The following is a 21,647-nucleotide window of genomic DNA, read 5'->3' on the forward strand; positions in this document are numbered from 1 at the left end:
TCAACCGGGTTTGAGGTACCCCTACACTGGTGAGTTAATTCGTTCCTGAGAGGATATATTGCATAATCTCGGTTACTCGAGAGGAATAATTTCCTTAAGGAAACACTGTGAATTCAGTGGGGTCGAATTTATTTTCCTTTTTTTTCAGATTCTGTTTTAGATTGTTTCCTCTCTTTTTCAGATTATTATCCGAATACAGATGAACAACAGTTCATATGCTCATACTTTTAACCGGTATGAGGAGAAAATATTTCTACACTTTGTATCCCTTTATATGAATTCAATTCGTATAATATGTAAGAACTTAAGTGAACCACTTATACACATAATATAGAGTTGAAAATAAAATTCACTCCTTATTAATTTCAGTTGCTCGATAAAATAAAATGCTAAGATTAAAAAAATATGATAAAGAGAAGAGCTCGTTCTAAATGAACGAGAGAGACTAATTATTGTGAACGAAACGTAAATTATATTTACAATCAAGAAATAATGAGAATAGATTCATGTGTGAATGCTCCTTTTGTTGTTTTCTTAAATTTCTATATTAGCAAGTTGCTTTATTAAGGGTAGGCTGAAGATTTAACAGTGATCTAACGTTCCGAAGACTATTTTGGCTTTTTCTTCTTTGCTTTTCTTGGAATGTATATTTATAGCTGTGAGTGAATATTGTGATAATCTTTGATGTTGATATGGATAACAAAGAGCACCTTAGTATTTGAAAATGACAGGTGACTTTGAAAAAAAATGCATTTATAGATATATATGTGTATATATATATACAGTATTTTCTGGTTAACAAATGTCCACTCCACGAATGCAACCACGAGATTTGCTGTTCCCATTCAAGCCGAGGAGAGAATATTGACTTGCTCTCCTTGTTTAGCTTAACATACAATTGATAGGGTCAACCAATCAAATTATTAAGAATGAGGTTACAAGCAACATTATTTATCTCTTGTTAATCCTTGATAATGGGTGTGTATGGAAATGACGTTGTAAAAATAACAAAACGGATATTAAATTGAAATAATTGAGAATAAAATTAAAAGAGAAAATCTTATTGAGTTGCCCGAATACAAGTGAAGAACACTACACTTGATGAACATGCAATTAACAGAGAATATATGAAAATAGTATGAGATCAGGTGTATTCAGATGTCTATAATAGTAGGGGAAGTCGGGGAGTTTATAGGATAAGCTAGTGGTAACATGGAAGTCTCGCATGTTTCAGTTGTTACATGGCTAAGATCGTATGCATTAAATGAGATTAAATAAAATTTCAAATATCTCGAAATATGATCGTTGTTTGAGCTATCTCCTGTCCAAGTACTATGTTTCTTCCCGGATGGTTCGCCCCCAATCGTTGTTGTTTTGTGCAAATGAGGCGGATCAGGGAGCTGATTCTCAAATGGGTCAAATGGGTCTTTGGTCTGACCGACGTTAACTAGCTTGATTGTTGACTATAGTCCTCTCTATGTTTGTCATGTGTCTGGTCAAATAGTCTTTGCTTATCACCAATATAGATAGTTCCCCCAACCACCATTATCCCATCCCACTTTTCGAATATGTCTTAGGAGTTGCCCAGGAAGTGAAAGTATTTAGGCGAGAATATGAACGTTATCATCGTGAACCTTGAACCTAAACTGACAACATCTTTTCAACTTTGTGTCAGAAACATGAGATGGTTATAACTGAAAGTGGTGGTTGTGGTTGGTTGGTGATGGTAGGTGGTGTCGATGGTTAGCGATGAAAGTAGACATACTATTAGTGACATGTCATCTTAATCAGTAAGATCTATTCATACCGATTACATGGTTGTAAAGAAAAAGAACGCACTTAGTTATTGAAATCTAAGTAATTAAGATGGAAATCTAAAAAAAAATACACTTAACGATTGATATCAGAATGACTAAGATTTAGACTTGCATTAAGTGTGACCAAATGAGACTTGGTATAAGTAAGATGCTACAAATTCAGAAATTTATGTAAGATTGGCATTTCATCACTACTCCATCCACTCATTTTCCAGCATTCTTTTCAATTTGTTAAACCAATTTGGCAATTATCAGCTATACAAAGTTAGGCGATTTACTGTTAACAACCAACCGTTGTCACCCACCATCCTCAGTCACAACTACCACGACCACACCTATCAATCACCACAATCATTGATCACCATTATTAGCCATTATTTACAATCATTGTTGTCGGTCGCAATTACCACAACAATCGAACCACCATCAGACATCATTATATACCCTCAACCTTCTCTAGTAATCAACACCACATTATTTTTTTATTATTATCTTCCACAGTTATCAGTTGTCATTACTTATTGTCACCAGCCACCACTATTAACAAACTATTTTTAGTCACCATCATTATTCATTACTACGTATTCTCAACCACTAAACATTCGTCAACATTACCAATTTACCACCAATTATGACCCCACCAGACAACCACAACCACTATTGTTGGTTATGAACACCACCTACCATCTTTTGGTTACATAATTAGTTTTATGACTTTATTACATTAAACTCCTAATTCGATAACTATTCGTGAAACTAACCACACATTTTGAGCCTTAAACCTAACGCTAATATAGGAAATATCACTTATTTTTGCAAGCTACTTTAATAAATAGTTCAGGTGTGTACCCGATTATATTCTACCAGAATTGTCAATTTTACCGTAACTCTTGATTCTTCATCCAGGTTGAAAGACGACATATATATTTCTCGGTCTCCGAAATCATTCAAGGAGCATCATGGCTTTTCCAACCAAACTAGAATTAGAGGGTGTTTGTCTCAGCTTATAAGTTGGTCAAACTAGCCCTATAAGTACTTTTCGACTTAACTACGCGTTTGGTAGCACTAGAACTTCTTATAAGTCAAGTGCTTATAAGCCTAAATTATTCAAAAGCCATATAAGTTGATTACCCCTAACTCATGATTTACAGCTTATGCACTTTTAGTTTGACAAAAAAAATTACAATTTTATTCTCAATGTCTCTCGTACTCTCTGAAATAGCCTTGCTAAAACATATTAAGTTTTAATTATCTATCTATTCTACTTCTGTCATTCGTCCCTTTCTATATAAAAATTATTCAAACTTATATTTTCTATAAATAACTTTAAGAACATTTCAGTCATTTTATACCATAAAAAGTGTCTATCAACCTTTTCTACCAAACACACTTACTGCTTATTGTTAGTTTCAACACTTCTATCTAAACATGTAACTACTTATTTATAAGATTATTTTCATTACCTAATTATTTTTCTAACACTTGATGCTTATCAACTACTATTAATCAACTAATTCTAACAATCTTAATTTATACAATTAATTGAATAAAAAACTAACCCTCCATCGACACCCTTCCGGAAGATACAGAGAAGAAAAGAGAACAGAAAATGGCAAAACAGGAACTAAGCGGGGTTTGTGTGTCATGGCTAATACAAGCAATAGGACAAAAACAGAGATGATAACTTGTTCATTTAACCCTAAAATCTCCATAAATCATTTCACTGCCAAATTTTGGTTGGATGAATAATTGTTTGTCTTGTGGAAATTGAGATCTATCCTTCTAATAACAAATAAAGCAACAGAATCTCATATTAAGAACAACCTGTCAGCTTGATGAATCATGAACATCTATACTAGGAACACTTAAACATGTTGGATTATCTCACCTCCACATGGACTAGTCCCATCAATTAACTAAACAAATAAAAAAATAGACATAAATGTTGGACTTATGAGATCTGGATGATGGAAGATTCTCCTATTTATTAATCGTATTCCTTTTTATAGATCTCTTACTTGTTTGGAAGTAATAATGATAAACATTTTAAGAAAACTGTACATTTCATAAATAAACTTCCATACACAAGGATGATAGTTGCATATTTGAAGCTTTAAAATACAAGTAACCGCGACTAAAATATGTGTCATCCTCGAATGAGCATCAAACCTATGGCTGTAACAATAAGCGTAGACGGAACTCCAAATATGAGATGACTCCAGAATGAGAGATTATAGCCAAAGTGTTGAGCCCGACGAGCCTGCTCACATACTATTAAGTTTGCCGCTGAGCCTAAGAGTGAAAGGTTCCCCGCCACGGTGCTGACCCATGCTAAGATGAGCCATGCCTTTTGCTCACTATCAGGAGATATTGCAGCTGCTGAAGCAGCAACTCGTCCTCCGAGCAGCAAGACTGAGGCCAAATAAACATGTAACTAAAATTAATATTTAACTTATATACACTGACAGTGCATACACTATCATTGTAATTTAACCTTGATCAAGACATTAGATATGATTCTGATCAATGGCATATCACCATTGAACTACAAGAACTAGGGAATTGTAATGCAACAAAAAGGAGTTGATAATACCATGTTAACTCAAACCGTGTAGTTACAAAGAAAGCTAAGAGAAAATCTTTAGGCAAGCAACGAACGGATATTAGTGATGATATATTGGTGTCCTGTCGTCAAACACTCGCAGGGGTGCTCAACTTCTTGTACAGTCAGACCTCTCTATAACAGTCATATTTATTGTGGAACTCAAGTCTTTCATGTTATGTTGTATTATAAGTTCTCCGTAACAACATTTCGCTATAGCAGTCAATATATATCTGGACAAACGATACCGTTATAGAGAGGTATGACTGTATATTTGTAAATGCTTGAGGAAGCAACAGAAAGTTCTAGATCTCCTTCTACAGCACTGAAGTTGAAATTTATCTTCTTTGGAACTAAGATGCAGTTTGTTTCCTTCATCATCTATATTTTCTTTTTCACTTAAAACAAGCAAATAGAAAAATAATTCTTTGAATTAGGAAAGACAGTATGATTTTGCTACACATTTAGACAAGGACAAAAGTTGACTTTTGGATGGGGGGTTAATATTTGGTAGGGTTCTCAACTAAATTAGCGTCGAAAAGATCAGAAACAGAGATTTTTAGACTGCACAAAGGCAAGAAATTATTTTCCAGGATAATTTTGTAGCATCAGCACAAAGTTACTCAAATTTCATACGTATTTATTTTTAGACTGAACATTAAGGTATATATCAGCTTGCAACAGACCATGACAAAAGTTCCGTAGAAAGTTGTTATTTTTATTCATTATTTCTCTCTTTACACTCCTTATGGGTTCTAATCTGTTTCTTTTTCCCCTTGCCCTCCCTTTTAGATTTCTAATAGCAGCACAATACTCCTATATACTTTCTTGTCTTGTAACTTTTGAATTCCAAGAGAACTTTCTGAACAAATAGATTTCTGCTTATGGACAATGGGTCGAAGAAAATGTCACCCCAATAACCCATTAGCTACTTGTCTATATATTCTTTTACGACATATGTCGGCAAACAACTGTATCTTCGAAAGCATATAGTGAATGAAGAAATGAAATGCGAGCATATGAAGTAGAAAAAAAGTAGGGTTGATTTTGGGATAAGGGCTCAAAGAGTGCAGAGACACGCACCAGTAGGCACATTTGAAGCCACATTTGATAGGACCAATATGACCATAGCAAGAACTGCTATTCCTGCAGCATGATCTATCTTGGAATATGGCTCCATAAAATCCCAAAGAGCACTTGGAATCCCAGTTTTGTTAAAGCCGTCAACCGTGATGAACATACCACAAAAGAATATCAAAAGCGAATAGGAAACCTGTACAGTCCAAAGAGCAGAATAAATAAGCTTTGCTTTGGCCAGTTTGTGTCCAGGAATTACATCAACACTTAACAGATGACTATTAAATTTTCTATAAGACCTGAAGAGGGGAGAAAACAAGGAACTTTTTAATTTTTGGCCCTTCGACCAAAATTAATTATGGGCGCTAGCCAAAATATACAACACATATACACTGGTTATGTAAATGAGATGTATGTATATTCATGTATACAATATGTATATTATATGTATATTTATACTTAATACACATTACATATACATTTTCCGGCTATTAGTTTTTAGAGCAGTCCAAAAAGGTAATTATCCCAAAAAAGAAATCTGCTACCTTTTCTAAGCTTGGCCTGGCATCTTTGAAATCAAGAACCACGAGAGCTAGCGCTGCAGTGATAGCAGTCCATGACATATTCAGGCCCATTAGCAAAGCTATTAACATTCCAATGGTAACAAGATAAACACATATTTTCCACAACATATTTTTCCATACTTTTGGAAAGTTCTCCTTTTCGTCATAAGACGTGAAGTTTTCATCTTCATATTCATTAACAGATGAAACTCTTTTTGAAGACACAATATTCTCCTCTCTTTTCTGTATTGATCCATCATTTAGTCCTTCTTTTGAGGCACTTGAATTCCTAGATGAATCGAATCCTCCGCTAGAGACTTTTTGTATTTCACTTTCTCCAACATTGGCACGATTTCTAAGTGTATCAGCATGATTTGTGTGACCATTGGCACTAGGAGAGCTGCTGATAGCAATTGAATCCAATGTATTGTTTAATTCTTGAGAATTCAAGGAACTAAGATGTGACATTGTCGCTGGAGAAAAACGATGGGAAACTACTTCTTCTTCAGGAACTACTTCAGCAGTTGCATCTTCGACATCCTTCTGTACAGACAACAACTTCCAATACATACAAAGCAGCAAAAGAGAATTAATGACTACACCAACAAGCATTGCAGGAAGAATTCGAAATAAAAACTTCCTGAAAGATATCTTGCTTTGTACTGCTATGACTAAGTTCTGTGGATTCCCAATTGGCGTGGCAGAAGATCCAATATTTGCACTTGAAACAAGAGCTAATAGGAAAGGATGCGGTGGGAGATTTTGTTGCCTAGCTATTTTCAATACGAACTCGGTTAAAACAACACAAGTAGTATCGTTGGTAAAAAGGGCACTTGAAATGGCTGAAACCAAGCAGATTCGACAAAGTAAATCCCTGGCTCCTTGGCTCTTCCATGCCAGTAATTTACCTAAGTATTTAAACATGTCTGCTTTTTCTAGATAAACACTAACAACCATAGTCCCGAAGAGAAGGCCTAAAATGGGAAGATCGATAGCAGCATATGCTTGATCCGGAGTTAAGACTCGAAAAAGAACCATGAGCATAGCCCCAAGAAGAGATCCTGCAGTTCTTCCAATAGGCATGAAAGGGACAGCAGGGAAAACTGCCAGTACCCAAAAGACAGCAAAGGCAATTGAACCAAGAACCACTTTAACAGTTGGTGCCATAGCCATTTTTTGTACCTAAGTGAAGTCCAAGTCTTCTCTGGGTGTTATACTATTCTGATTGTTAGAACATTGGCAGGTAGAAGCAGCGATTTTACTAGGAAATGAATGTCCCTGAAACAAATATTAGAAAAATGAAAACACTAGCCATAAGAAACAGAATAAGATGACATGATAAGAAACAAACAAATTTTGAAGTAGTCTGTTACTGTAGCAAACAAGAAAAAGACACAGTCAAGATGAATTTCTGAACTAACTTGAATTTGGTAAAATCTTCAAATTTGAGAAACAAGAATTAAGCATATTCCATTAACACATCTTCTGAAGAGAAATAGGCAATCTGCAGAAAGCAATGACTATTTTCACTGGTATACAGTTCCAAGATGCAAGTGAGTTCTTTCTATAAGTTGCAGAAACCCAGAGGCGGAGCTAGAATTTTGAGGTTATGGGGTTACGAATTCTAGAAAAAACAGCATATCGGTTCACAAAAAATTATCAGAACCCACTAGCGTCCTCTATAGCTCCGGTAACACATCAAGATTAAATGAATCACCAAATAAAATTCCAGGCTAGATTAGTAGCTAAAGGATTCCTTCAAGATCATTGAGTCAAATCCCATTACAGATAAGGAAATGCATTCTTGCCAACACCCAAACTACTTAACAATCACATCCTTACGGTATTTTCACACCATCAAAATACAAAACAATAAATCAATCTTGATTTTGTGGGGTGTCTCCTTGGAAGTTGGATATTTGTTGTAAAAGGTAGAAATTCCTAAACAGACACTCGAAAAGGGTAAGTTCAGTTTCTTTCATAGCTCAAAAGGACCTGAAGATCTATATTTGTATAACAAGAATTGGGAAACTACGACCTAAGCAAGAAGGGGTCAAACTTAAAGAACATCAGAAAAATGAGTACTCCATAAAACGAAAGGACTAGAGAACTAACCTGGAGCAGATAAAAAGCAATGGTACTTTACACTGAAATCAAGCCCAAAAAAGATAGTGGGATGGGAAAGGGTAGTTTGGCATTAATTGGATGGGAAGATTAGCAAACATAATGAAAAGGAAACTGTACTTGCTCTTTTAGGTAAAGAACATTAGTTCTCTATTCCTTTAGTTCACCGTTTGTCAGCAAGTAAAATACAAACCGACCCCACGTCACAATATCACATGCTTACTCATTACTCATTACTATATTTACTCATTAATAATCAATCTGTCCATAGAAATGTATTTTCTGCTAAGCAATTTGTTTCAAGATTCTGCAGTAGATTTCCAGGTAGTGGTAGGGGAAGGTGCCAACAGCCTTTTTTTTTTTTTTTTTTTTATAACTATTTGATTTCCAGAACTTACTCTAATTAATCCAACCTCACATAGAGCCCACAACGAGAAAATGTTTTCTATTAAAAAGATTTCATATCAAGAATCAAGAGTCTGTTTGGATTAGCTAATATACATTGCTCATAAGCAAGTGTAATAATCACTTTTAAATGTTGAATTTATAAGTAAGTACTTACATTTTTGGATAGAGATGCAAGTGCATTTGGTAAAAAACGTCTACTGTAATTATTTAATTTTTTTTATCTGAAATAACTAAATAAGGAACGACGACATGGATTATAGAGGAAGTTAGGTATTTTATTTTGAAAAATGAATAGTTAAAAACTTGACCAGACTAAAAGTATTCATAAAATCTTTAAGTCGTGTTATTAAATGTATGATTAATTAAATATATTAACAAAACGTCAATAGCTAATAAGCTACCTAAACACTCTCTAAATTATTGATTGGTAATAAAAATTGACATGAATTAGTTAACGAGTTTTTATTTGGGTTATCATGTCTCCCTGATTACGACATCTCATAGTAATACGTAATGTTTCTTGTCTTGTTTGCTTATTTTAACTTATCCCCAAATCCACGATGCCATCACACCACGTCCAAATAAGCAAAAGAAAATAGAAGAAGAAAAAGAAAAGGAAATTATGTTGCTACCTAAGGTCGTCCTCATGTTCTAGATTTTTCCTTTTATTCTATTAATACTACTTAACCTTTGAAAACTAGGGTTAGGTGACAGCGACGAAACTCCACTGTTTCACATCCCGTCACCACCTCCATTAACACCACTGTCCATACACCTCATCACCATCTTCTTTTCCACACCAAAAACCAGTGACCAAAATACCACCCTACCCCTATTTTTCCGTCCAAACACCAACCTCCCAATGAACCGCCACTAAAACACCTAAAACAGTCACCAAAATCATTAGCAATAAACCCCTTTCTGATGAGTTCCAATGAAGTTTTTTGAGTTGGGTTTTCAGTTTCTTTTTCTCTCAACGGATACAAGATAAGCAAGTACTGTCCACGCGCCGTCCCTATGGACCCGCCGGACGCAACCGGAAAGGCGCGTCTGGACCTCGAAGCTGCCCCTCATCAAGGGGCGAGCCCTACTACTGAAACAATTTCACCAAAAATCTCATATGCGGCTACAATCAGTTCACCCCACTCGACAACCATGGATGCTCAACAACTCAAGGAATCAGTCATAGCTATGCATACTACTCACAATGGTGCTCCAGCTGTGATGTTTACGGCTTCTGAATATTACGGAATCATGGCCAATGAGTGTAGATTAACCATGGTGGGCAGGTTCCTTAAACCTAGGCCCCAAATTGATAAACTTCGCTCAAAATTCAAGGAATTAATCAAAACTAAGGGGACAACTACGATTGGGGTTTATGATAACTTCAATGTTTTTCTTGATTTTACTAACGAGGAGGACTTAAATGTCGTTTGGTACAGAAGGGTGATTGAAATCGAGGGACAACAAATGTGGCTACAAAAATGGTCACCGAATTTCAAACCCGAGGAAGATTTGCCTATTGCTCCAGTATGGGTTCTTCTCCCTAAACTCCCCTTCCACTTACACACTTGGCATTACCTTAAGCAAATTGTTAGCTCTGTTGGTACTCCGCTGGAAATGGATATGGCTACTAAAGGTAGAACTAGGCCAAGCATGGCCAAAGTGAGAGTAGAAATAGACCTTCTCAAGCCTCAACCTGAGGCTGTTTACATTGGTTTGGTTCATGAAAACGCTCCACAATCTGGTTATATGCAAAAATTGGAATATGAAGGGATCCCTAAGTATTGCAGACATTGTCGAAAATTAGGGCATATGATGGCTGATTGCAGAGTATTAGAAAAGAAAAAGGTTGCTGAAAAACAAAAAGTTGATATGCAAACTATGGATACTGAAAATGGGGTCAATATTACTAATGACAAAGGTGATGAACTTGCTAAGGCCATGGAGGAAATAACTAGTAGCAGCAATAGTGCTGGGAATGTTGAACTCAAGAAGAATCAAGTGAATGTGGATATTATGAAGAACACAGTGAATGGTGTAGATAAGAAAGATCATCCAAGCATTGAGTTCCAAACTAATCGAGTGGCTGAAACTAATATTAAGGATAGGACCAACACCAACAAGAAAAAATCCAACAAAAAAAAGAAGCTTCCCAAAAAGAATCCAAAGTGTTTCTCAAGCCCAACATTGTTCAACAGGTTGGTAAATATAGGAACAAGAAAATCTTTACTAAACCTGTCCTGAAGAAAAAAAATCATGAGGATACTACAACTGATCCTATAAATCCAAATAATGACAAGGATGATGCTACTTCCAGTATTCCCGTTAATCCAAATGATGACAAAATGAAGGAACCAAATGAAGGTAGTAAAGAAGAAGTGGATCAAAATGGCTTAGATCAACAGGACGATAAGCAGGATGATGATACAATCAATATCAGCAATGGTAATACATGTAGCTCTTCTAATGATAAACATCAGGTACCTGCTAACAAAAAGGATAGTATCAACCAGAGTGTGGATTCACAAACACACGTGGATAATACTATGGAGAAGCCTGATAGCCTTCCCTCTGTGATCAAGAATATGCCAGGATTGGATTATATCGAGGTTACATCCCCAAATAGAGTAGTCGTGGTTATACCTGAAGAGCAACTACGACAACAGCAAAATATGGAAGATACTATTGATTTCTCTCCTGTTAACAACAAAAAAAGCCGGAACAAGAAGGGAGGTAAGAAAAAGAAAGAAAACAACACCAATGCTGTTAAAGCAAAGGAAACAAAGAATAACTCTGTCTAATTTCCATGATTAATACAATCTTTTGGAACATTAGAGGAGTAAGGACCAAAAAAGCCAATCACAGGCTTAAGAATCTTATCAAAATTCATAAAGTTGATTTTGTTGCTATTCTAGAACCATTCTTGAATATGAACAAAATTGAGAAATATATGAAATACTTTGGTTTTCAACATAATCTCTCCAATTTGAATGGCCAAATTTGGCTTTTTTGGGCTGGAAATTACAACACCTCTGTTATTGACAACACTGATCAACAGATCACTATCAAGATGCACAGCTCCAACACTGGCAAGGATATCTTCTTTACTGCAGTATATGCTAAATGCACTGCATTGGAAAGGAAAGATCTTTGGGAGGATTTGGAAAGAGTTCACCATCTTATTCAGGGGCCATGGTGTATTAGTGGAGACTTTAATGTCATCCTAGATCCTGATGAGAAACTTGGAGGAAGACCTCATAGAATGTATAAGAGTTTAGATTTTAGTAGTTGAATGGATGTTTGTGAGGTCTCAGACTTGGGCTTCATTGGTCCCAAATTCACTTCGTGCAATAATAGGACACCAAGAAAGAGAATTTGGAAGAGACTTGACAGAGTTTTCATCAACGACGAGTGGGCTACCTTATTTCAAACTAATACTGTCAGACACCTTTCTAGAGCCGGGTCCGATCATAAACCTCTCTTACTTAAGTGTCATGACAGTTCCCAGAGAGGTGTCAAATACTTTAAATTCTTGGATTTTTGGGTTGATCAACCTTCTTTCATGCAACTGGTGAAGAATAGTTGGAACACTAACATCACAGGAAATGCTCAATGGATCCTACAGCAGAAACTTAAGCTCCTCAGCAAGAAACTCAGCCACTGGTCTAAGAATGTGGTGGGTAATGTTTATGATCATGTGAATGAATGGGAGATCAAAATGCACGACTTGGAAGAAGTTGATCTACTAAATAGCAGTGACATGAGCAGGGAAGATCTTAATAAAGGGCAAGCAGAATACATTAGATGGATGAACCTTCAAGATAATATGTTGAAACAAAAAGCGCAAACAAGATGGTTTGAAGAGGGAGATTCCAACACTAAGTACTTCCATAGTGTCATCAGACAAAGAAGAAACAGAATTCAACTCCACAGAATAAAAAATCACAGAAACAGATGGGTCCAAGGAAATGACAAGATTGCAAAAGCTGCAATCCATCACTTTGGAAAACTCTTTAACACTCCTCATGATTTTAATGATTTTAACATTTTGGATTATATTAACCCTTGTATTACAGATGAAGACAACAACAAACTTATTGCAATCCCTAATGTTGATGAGGTTAAAGATGCAGTTTTCAGTATGAGTGCTTCCAGTGCAGTAGGGCCCGATGGCTACTCAGGTATGTTTTTTCACAAATGTTGGGATATTATCCAAGATGATATCAAGAACTATGTTCAGGAATTCTTTAGAGGGAAGAAACTCACTAAATTTTATTCTCACTCTTGCCTGATTCTTATCCCTAAAACGAATTCTCCCTCTAATTTCTCTGAACTTAGGCCTATTAGCTTGAGTAATTTCACCTGTAAAATCATTTCCAAAATTCTTTCTAATAGGCTTAACCCTCTATTGGGAAGATTAATTTCTGAAAATCAAAGTGGCTTTATTAAAGGTAGATTAATTACTGAAAATGTTCTTCTTGCTCAAGAAATTGTTCAAAGCATTAAGCAATACAACAAAGGTGGGAATTTGATTATGAAACTTGACATGGCCAAGGCATATGATAAAATGTCTTGGAAATTTTTAATGTGTGTTATGAAAAAGTTTGGATTTTCTGGTATCTGGCTTGACATGATTTGGAGAATTATTGTCATTGTCTGGTATTCTATTCTCGTTAATGGCACCAGAGTTGGGTTTTTTAGTTCCTCTCATGGCCTAAAACAAGGTGATCCCCTTTCCCCATCTTTATTCATTATTGGATCTGAATTGTTGTCTAGAATGCTAAACTATCTCAACTTCAATGAATCACAATGGTCCTATCATTAACCATCTAGCTTATGCTGATGACATAGTGATATTCAGTGGGGGCAACAATAAGTCCATCAAGCTCATTAAGTATCAGATTAGGAGACATGAAAAAGCTTCTGGGCAGAAAGTGAATAATGATAAGAGTTTTTTCATTACTGCTCCTAATACTGCCCCCTATAGAATCAATAGAATGAGAAGGATGACTGGCTTCATGGATAAAAGTTTTCCTTTCACTTACTTGGGTTGTCCAATATATAGTGGCAGGAAAAATATTAGTTACTTTGATGGCATGCTTGCCAAAATTGTTAAGAAGCTTAATGGATGGCAAAGTAATATGCTTTCTTATGGGGGAAAGATCACCCTCATTAAGCATGTCCTTCAATCCATACCTATTTTCACTCTGTCTGCTCTCAATCCTCCCAAGGGCATCATTGATCTCATGGAGAAACATTTTGCTAATTTCCTTTGGGGAACTAGTGATGGCAAGAAAAAATACCACTGGAGTAAGTGGGAAAATCTTTGTATTCCAAAAGATGAAGGTGGCATTGGTTTGAGAAGCATGAATGACATTAGTAATTTCTTGATCCATAAGAGATGGTGGAGGTTCAGGACTCAACCATCTTTGTGGGCAGAATTTTTAACCAAGAAGTACTGCAAAAGGTCACATCCTGTGGGCAAAGTTCCCATATCTGCTGACTCTCATACTTGGAAAAGTTTGATGAAAATCAAAGCACAAGCAGAACCTCATATCATCTGGAAAGTTCAAGCAGGAAACTCCAGCTTCTGGTGGGACAACTGGACAGGTATAGGGGCCTTGGCCAAGCTATGCCAAGGCCCAGGTAAGTCTCCTAAAATTCTTATCAATTCCTTTATTGATGATAATTCTTGGAATATTGACAAATTAAACACTGTTATACCCAATCAGATTGTGAATTGGATTTCCAATATTGTAATTGGTAATAACAGTGAACCGGATTACCCCATATGGAATCACTCTAACAATGGGATTTTCACAAATGATTCTGCCTGGCAAATTGTTAGAAATCATAGGCCAAAAAATAATTTCCTTAACAAGCTTTGGCATAACAGAGTTCCTTTTAAAATTTCCTTTTTGGCATGGAGGATATTTAAAAGGAGGTTGCCTTTTAATGATATTATTATCAGATTTAATATTAACTCACAAACTGATTGTTTTTGTTGCAGGATTACACAAAATGATACTATGCATCATGTTTTTGGAGAAGGAGATGCAGCAAGATACATGTGGAATAATATGGGAAACCCCCTTGGAATACAACATGCAAATCAGCCCATTGTCAACATCTTCAACAATTGGTGGAGTAGAAAATCTGAAAATAATGTTCACAAGATTCTACTAAAGATCACTCCTAACTTCATTTGCTGGGAATTATGGAAGCAGTGGTGTGCTTGCAAACATGGTGGCCAAAGACACTTCCTTTATAGCGGGATGTTTTATCAAGCTTTTGGTCATATCAAAGTTGCTTTGACCAAGTATTTTCAGAAGTTGCAAGATATCAACCACTGGCCTACTTTTTGTCTTATAATAGAGAAACTTAGGCCAATGCATATGGTGAAGCAAGTTACTTGGATTTGTCCTCAACCTGGAAGCATCAAGATCAATACAAATGGTAGTTACTTACATAAGAGTGGCAGGGCAGGCATTGGTGGAATTGTAAGAAATAGTCAGGGTGAACTGATTATGGCATTTTCCATTTCTGTCAACTGTTGTAATAGCAATATGGCGGAGGCTTTAGCAGCAGAGTTTGGGGTAAAATGGTGCTATCAACATGGATACACGAATTTTACCCTTGAACTAGATTCTAAGGTCATAGCTACTATGTTGGATAACAACCTTGTCACTAACATGAAGCTAAAACAAGTTCTGGACACCATCCGAAGTATCAAGAACAGAGTTGGGATTCAAGTGAGCCATTGCTTCAGAGAAGGGAACCACGTTGCAGATCTTTTAGCAAAATTTGCTTCCACATCTACTCAGAATCTCCTCACTCAGTCTCTCCTTCATTTGCCTAGACAAGCAAGAGGCTCTTTTCAGTTAGATAAGTGGCTACTGCCCAGTCTTAGGTGTAAATATGACAAAGCCAATTTTTTTGTTAGCTAAATTGGTTTGATTAGTGATATACCAGAAGGCGCTCTAATATATTGTTTTGTAAGCCTTCTGGTCTCCTTGGGGTGATTTAATCACCTTTGGCTGTGTTGTATTGAGGTCAGGTCTAGCCCCCCTCTGCTCTTTTTTGCTAATACAACACGACTCAGAGCTTATCTGGGTAATTGATAAAAAAAAAATAAAAAAATATTAATACTACTTTCTTAATCGAACGTCAAGAAAACTGACCTACAATTTTTTTTATATGACTGTACACAAGGTTTCGCGTCTCGTGGTGATCAGGGACTGAGCCCTGATGACCACCCCAGGCCTTAATAGAAACGTGAGCTACGATTAAAATAAATTATATACTGATAACCGTAAAATAATATTTTACTATCAAGCGATTAAAATGATAACTTTGAACAACTGTTTATTATAGATGAAATTAGTATCATGGAAATTTTGTTCCTGTTTGGCCATAATTTTTTTCAAAATATTTTGTAAAACATTGTTTGGTTATAAAAAGTGACCAGTTTTTTAAGATAATTTTTTCTAATTTCAAAAAGTAGTTTAGATCCCACTAGAACAGAGAAATTGTTTACTTTTTTAAAAAGAATAAATCGAAAACATTGTTTGTTCATGGAATTTGAGCAGTTTTTGAAATTTTTTCCAAGAAAAATATTCTAGTTTCAAGAAGGGGGGTTGGGGGTGGGGGGGGGTAAAGTTTTTCTTCCACTCATAAAACTTAAACCTTTTTTTCAAGTAAAATGCATGTTCAGACATGACATCAACTTTCAAAAACTCTTATTTTCAAGTTTCAACCAAATCTATATCCAAACGCTAGCTTAGACTACTTTTCAAGTTTTCCGCTCACAAAACTTCAACTTCTTTTCAAGTCAAATACATATTCAAACATAATTTCAACTTTCAGAAATTATTTTTCATCTCATCTTCAAAAACTCTTTTTTTTTTTTCAAATTTTAATCAAATCTATATCCAAACGCTAGCTAAGATGTCATGCTAAATAATGGTGCAAAAAGTATGGTAATCTAAGTTAGCTGTTCCTTGTATTTTTTTTTTCTTTTCGTAAAGAAAAGGAAGTCATGGTGGGTTAGAAGCTTCATTAGATTAGAAGAATATAATCATAAAATGATATTAAACGATAAATCAAAGAATAACCTCGTGACATATCCATGTTAGCTTTTTGGAAATTATTATGATAATGAATTATTGAGAACTTAAAAAACATTAGTACTTATAAAAGAAAAATAACAAATTGTCGGTTGAGACTTGAATGTCAAGTCAGATGTACGAGACCTTAAATTAGGGTAGTTGAACACGAGGGATGACTAATAGGTCCACCTCCAGTTTTTGCAAGACCGTTTATTTTTGCTGAAAAATTAATTATTACTCGTATGTTGCTTTCTAAAAACAAAGCTCTAATTGAAAGGTTGTGAACTTGTGATCTACAAAAATACTTCTAATAAACACAACATCAATCCATTCAAACTCATATTCAAATGCCCAATGTTTCTCCAAAAAAGTAAAAGAAAACATAAATCAAACCAAAAGCAAAACTTTTTGAAACTCATCATCAATGAGTGTATATATTGAATACATCATCAAGCGTTACGGTGAAATGAATATAATTTATCCAGTATTAATAAAAAGTTGCGTTCAAGCTTTGAAAATGAAAAAAATCATGACAGAAAGTATTTCTCCTTCAGTGATCTTATGTGGCGCGAATAGGATTAGCTAATCGAGCTCTAAAGAAGTGAATATCAAGTAAGAAACCAAAAAATATAAATTTTAGAATTTCAATAAACTTTACCGTAAGTACTAAGAAAGTATACAAGAGAAATTAAAGAAACATTTTTCTAGATAACGTTAGGCCGCGTAGCGAGTAGCGACACTTCAGCGAAATTCCATCATCATTCATCACACCAATACATGTCTCACACTATTGCATAGTAAGAGAAAAAGGATACATCAGTATAGGCAACAGTTAATATAAATTAATAATTTGAAATGTTAAATATCTTTTTTTGTGTTTCTAATTCTTTTGGTGCAGAGAGTTCCCAAAAAATTATTGTTTTGTGATAAAGTCGAAATTTAGATTGAACTCATGAGATTTAGGATAGAAAAAGGAAGAAGTTCCAAGAAGAGTAGCCAGGGTTGCAGAGACAGTCGGGAGGTTTGCCTAAAAGTAGCCACTCTTAAAAATGCGCAATAGTTCATTAATCAAGCATTCTTGCACTGAAAATGAACGAGACTACTTTATTTGTTTCGATTAAGATTAAGACGTCTGAATCTGAATACACATCTGAATATTAAGATGTGCATTAAGATTTAGGGGTCCAAGTCTGAATACACATCTGAAATATTAAGATGTTGTCTCTAAATCTGAACACTAAATGATTAAGATTGTTTGTTTTCGATATCTAAATGTAGATAATTTATCATTTTAAACATATTCATTATAATATTCAAATAAAATTAGGAATTAAACATTATATCAATAATATATTACAAAAATCTCATTACAACAGAATAAATATTTTTTGATAGAAAATAATATTTCGAAGATATAAATGTATTTATCTTTGACAAATATTTTGAACGATCTGAAATCAGTATAAAAAATTATTCTAACAAGGTAACATGATATTTTAAATGCTGAGAACTAATTTTTCTTGAGAAATTGCCTGCATATGCTTTCACCCTTTAAAAAAAAAATTGAAATTGCATATGCATTCATTATCGGTTTTAACCTGGAACTGCATATGCATTCATAATCCTTTTTAAATTGCATATGCAATTATCCCTCTAAAAACACCTTTTGATAATTGTGGACATACATATTTATATAAGAAGCTTACACGAACACCAAGTCTTACATGGGCGAACTATAAATATTATTCATATAAGATTTATATGTATTCTTGAGATTTTACATGCCTCTGTTTTTTCCAATCCCATTTTAATTTAATGTAGATTTACCAGTACGTAGTATAAATAAATTAAACCTTCTTTTGTAGAAATATTCATGTTCTTCTAGTGCTTAATAATCATCAAGTGGGTAAAGATTTTAGAACCTTACCAGTTTAAGAGGAAAATAAATTGGTTGTCGATGCATAGTTGGAGAGGGAAGAGTGAAATTGTTTTTTTGCACAAAGGAAGGATACTAGCGTGAAAGTTTGGCTGGAAAAAAAATATATTTTAAGAGTCTGGATGGTATTAAGACTTTATTACAAATCTGATTCATTCAGACCTATTCAGTCTCATTAAGGGCTTTTAAAAGAGACAAAACAAATGTACTTAATGGACTGAATCTGGATAATTAAGATTCAGACCCAAAAAACAAACATACTTAATGACTAAGATCTGAATGATTAAGATTCAGACCTCCATTAAGCGCCAACAAATGAGGCCTAAACGTTATGTCAAAACTGCAAAACCGTAGAATGTAATAATTCAGTAGGAGTTGTGCTTTATAGATATATAATCCAACCTACTGACAACACATGCTATATGCTATATCCTATATCAGACATACAAGAGGGCTAAAAATGGTAAAATTGATAAATATGGGTCGGATATTTGACCCAACTACATTGCTAATAAAACTGATAATTCATTGAAATGGGCTAAGGTGCGAGGCCCATTTCTGCCAATTCTGATGGCCCAACACTTTCTTGCAGCCCGTATTACAGGAATATCCCAAAATATAAAGGGACAAAGACATGAATGGCCATCGGGATGAAACTATTGACACTGAATGGCCCAAGAAGCTTAAAAGATATTTTTAGCCTTTTCAAACTAATTTCATTTCGTAGCCTTTTTTTCAATTAATTTCAGCATATGTATAGAAACTGTATCAATGTTGTATAGAATATGTATCACTAATGTATATGTATAGAAAATATATCATACGTATAGAAATTGTATCATTATTGTATAGTATATGTATCCTTACAGTATATATATATATATAAAATGTATAATTTGTGTATAATAAATATATAATCAACGTATAATCAATGTAAAGTGTATAAATGTATTCACACTAATTATAGACATATTATACACTGTTTACACATAGGCAGGGATTATCGGAGAAAAAAGGAGACCGACGGAAAAGTTTTTCTTGCTACATTTGTACCAACCGACAATTGCGACACGGTCGTACTAGGAGAAGATACATTGTCCCCTCTGCCGGCGCGGGTTCCAGTAAAATCAATAACAAAAAGGTGATTGAATTTTTTCTCATCATACAAGCCATATATACAACACAGAGTACATGAAATTCAATTAGAAATTTGACACTCATGACTCATGAGTAAATAGAGGCAACAATAGGAGAACAAAAACAAACCAAAAAAAAAAAAAAAAACTTTCCTCCACGCCTAAACCCACAAACAAAAGTCGAGTTCTTGGTTCGTGCTCGTGATACTGATAATCTACTCGCGAAATTTTAGAAAAGTGGGAGAGAGTATGTGGAGTGAAATTTTAGATTTTGGTTAAATTTGTCTTTATTTTGAGCCTAATGGCTATTTCGGGTCATTTGCTTAAAATGGGGTCTTTTTGGGTCAAGTACACAACATATAAAAATATGTAAAACTTACACAAATAACTACCTTTTAACAGCTTCTAACAAGCTATAGCTATAAGTTGAAGATTTACAATTCGTAGTTGCTTTTGACTGTATATCAGTTGTATCTCACATTTTTGAAATACAGTGAAATATAGCGAAATACAGTGAAATACAGCGTGGCTGTTGAATAAAAAAAGGCTATATTTATGGCAATAAAAATCTTTTTCAAATTATATGGTAATTTATATTAATGGTTCCATGATTCATGCAAACCTCATGAGGTTCCATTACAGCTAACGTCTCTCTATCAAAATCACTCTGTTCAAAAAAAAAAATCTGATTTTTGTTGTATTTCGTGTTTTTGAAATACACGAAAATAGAAAATTTGGCAGAGTAAACATAGGCTGTATTTATGGAACATATTATCTTCTTTCATTTTAAATGGTAAGTCAAATTAAATCAACCATGTATCACGCAACGGCTGAAGTTCCATAACAACCCACGTTTCTCTCTCCAAATTGCTCCATTCCAAACTTTTAGAAATACTTCCAAATACAGAAAAAATTTACACTCGAATACAATGAAATATGGTTGATTGTTTAAGAAATATAAAATTGTAGTATGCGTATATACAATGGAATACAATGAAATGTATCAGAAAGTGTGTCGTAAATTAGAAATACATTGAAATATAGCGAAATATACTGAAACAGTACACTAAAATATACTGAAACAGTACATTGAAATATAGCGAAATATACAGAAATATACTGAAACACCACAACCACAAACTCTACCGAACCACCACAACAACTGGAAAAACCCTCCTCCTTCCTCCGCCGCCTTTCTTCCGATCCACCATTCTGCTTCACTCCAAAAACCCTACCGAACCACCACAACAAATTGGAAAAAACCTCCTCCTTCCTCCGCCGCCTTTCTTCGATCCACCACTATCCTCCTTCACTCCAAAAACAATACTGAACCACCACCACAAAACCATTAATACATGAAGCATATGGAGTTCAGATCTGAAGAGCTAGAACCTTAAGGGTTTTTTTTTCGAGTTTGGAGATGGAGATGGTAGTAATAGTGATGGTGGTGGTGACGGCTCCGGTGAAACCCACTGCTTCCTCTTTTTCCACAATTAAAATACTTCTAAGATTCACCAATTTTGTTGTATAAATCTGCTATACTATCTGCGTCGGAGTTCAGATCTGAAGAACTAGAAGCTTAGGCTTTTTTTCGATTTTGGAGATGGAGACGGTAGTAAAAGTGGTGGTGGTGGTGGTGATGTTGACAACGACGTGAGTGGTGTAGATAGAGAAAGGAAGGAGGGGTACGTGAGGGGAAGGAGAAGAGAGGCTGGAGATAGAGAAAGGGAGGGAGAGAGGCGGCAGTGAGGGGAAGGGGAGAGAGGAGAGAGATTTTTTTTTAGGGTTTGAAGAAGATGATAAATCTTACATGTGTAGTGAGGAAGAATAGAGAGGTACATGTATTTCAAAAGTTACTAAACCAGTTATGAAA

The 21,647-nt window shown here is 35.0% G+C and overlaps 2 protein-coding genes across 3 annotated transcripts; one reads left to right on the forward strand and one right to left on the reverse strand.

The window, feature by feature from the left end:
- Nucleotides 1–3,849: 3,849 nt before the first annotated feature.
- Nucleotides 3,850–8,479, reverse strand: LOC132639353 (silicon efflux transporter LSI2-like). 2 transcript variants are annotated; one of them, XM_060355805.1, is made up of 4 exons: nt 8,175–8,479; nt 6,042–7,337; nt 5,503–5,692; nt 3,850–4,229 (listed from the first exon to the last, which is right to left on the reverse strand). In XM_060355805.1, the coding sequence occupies exons 2-4, from the start codon at nt 7,230–7,232 to the stop codon at nt 3,964–3,966; spliced, it is 1,647 nt and encodes a 548-aa protein (XP_060211788.1). In that variant the 5' UTR covers nt 7,233–7,337; nt 8,175–8,479; the 3' UTR covers nt 3,850–3,963. The 2 variants fall into 2 exon arrangements, with proteins under 2 accessions (XP_060211788.1, XP_060211793.1); XM_060355810.1 differs by lacking the exon at nt 8,175–8,479 and adding an exon at nt 7,481–8,144.
- Nucleotides 8,480–11,400: 2,921 nt separating this feature from the next.
- On the forward strand, nt 11,401–11,886 carry LOC132614835 (uncharacterized). The gene has a single exon (XM_060329384.1). The coding sequence runs from the start codon at nt 11,401–11,403 to the stop codon at nt 11,884–11,886; it is 486 nt and encodes a 161-aa protein (XP_060185367.1).
- Nucleotides 11,887–21,647: the final 9,761 nt, after the last annotated feature.

This window comes from Lycium barbarum, chromosome 1, assembly GCF_019175385.1.
Source record: "Lycium barbarum isolate Lr01 chromosome 1, ASM1917538v2, whole genome shotgun sequence".
Classification (NCBI taxonomy): Eukaryota; Viridiplantae; Streptophyta; class Magnoliopsida; order Solanales; family Solanaceae; genus Lycium; species Lycium barbarum.

Bases quoted from the DNA above. Each gene is read 5' to 3' on its own strand.
- LOC132639353 (XM_060355805.1), bottom strand. From the start codon at position 7,232: ATGGCTATGGCACCAACTGTTAAAGTGGTTCTTGGTTCAATTGCCTTT. The intron at 5,693-6,041 runs GTAGCAGATTTC...TGGACTGTACAG, and splicing joins CCAGGCCAAGCTTAGAAAAG to GTTTCCTATTCGCTTTTGAT. The intron at 4,230-5,502 runs GTGCGTGTCTCT...ATTTGGCCTCAG, and splicing joins GGCTTCAAATGTGCCTACTG to TCTTGCTGCTCGGAGGACGA.
- LOC132614835 (XM_060329384.1), top strand. From the start codon at position 11,401: ATGATTAATACAATCTTTTGGAACATTAGAGGAGTAAGGACCAAAAAA.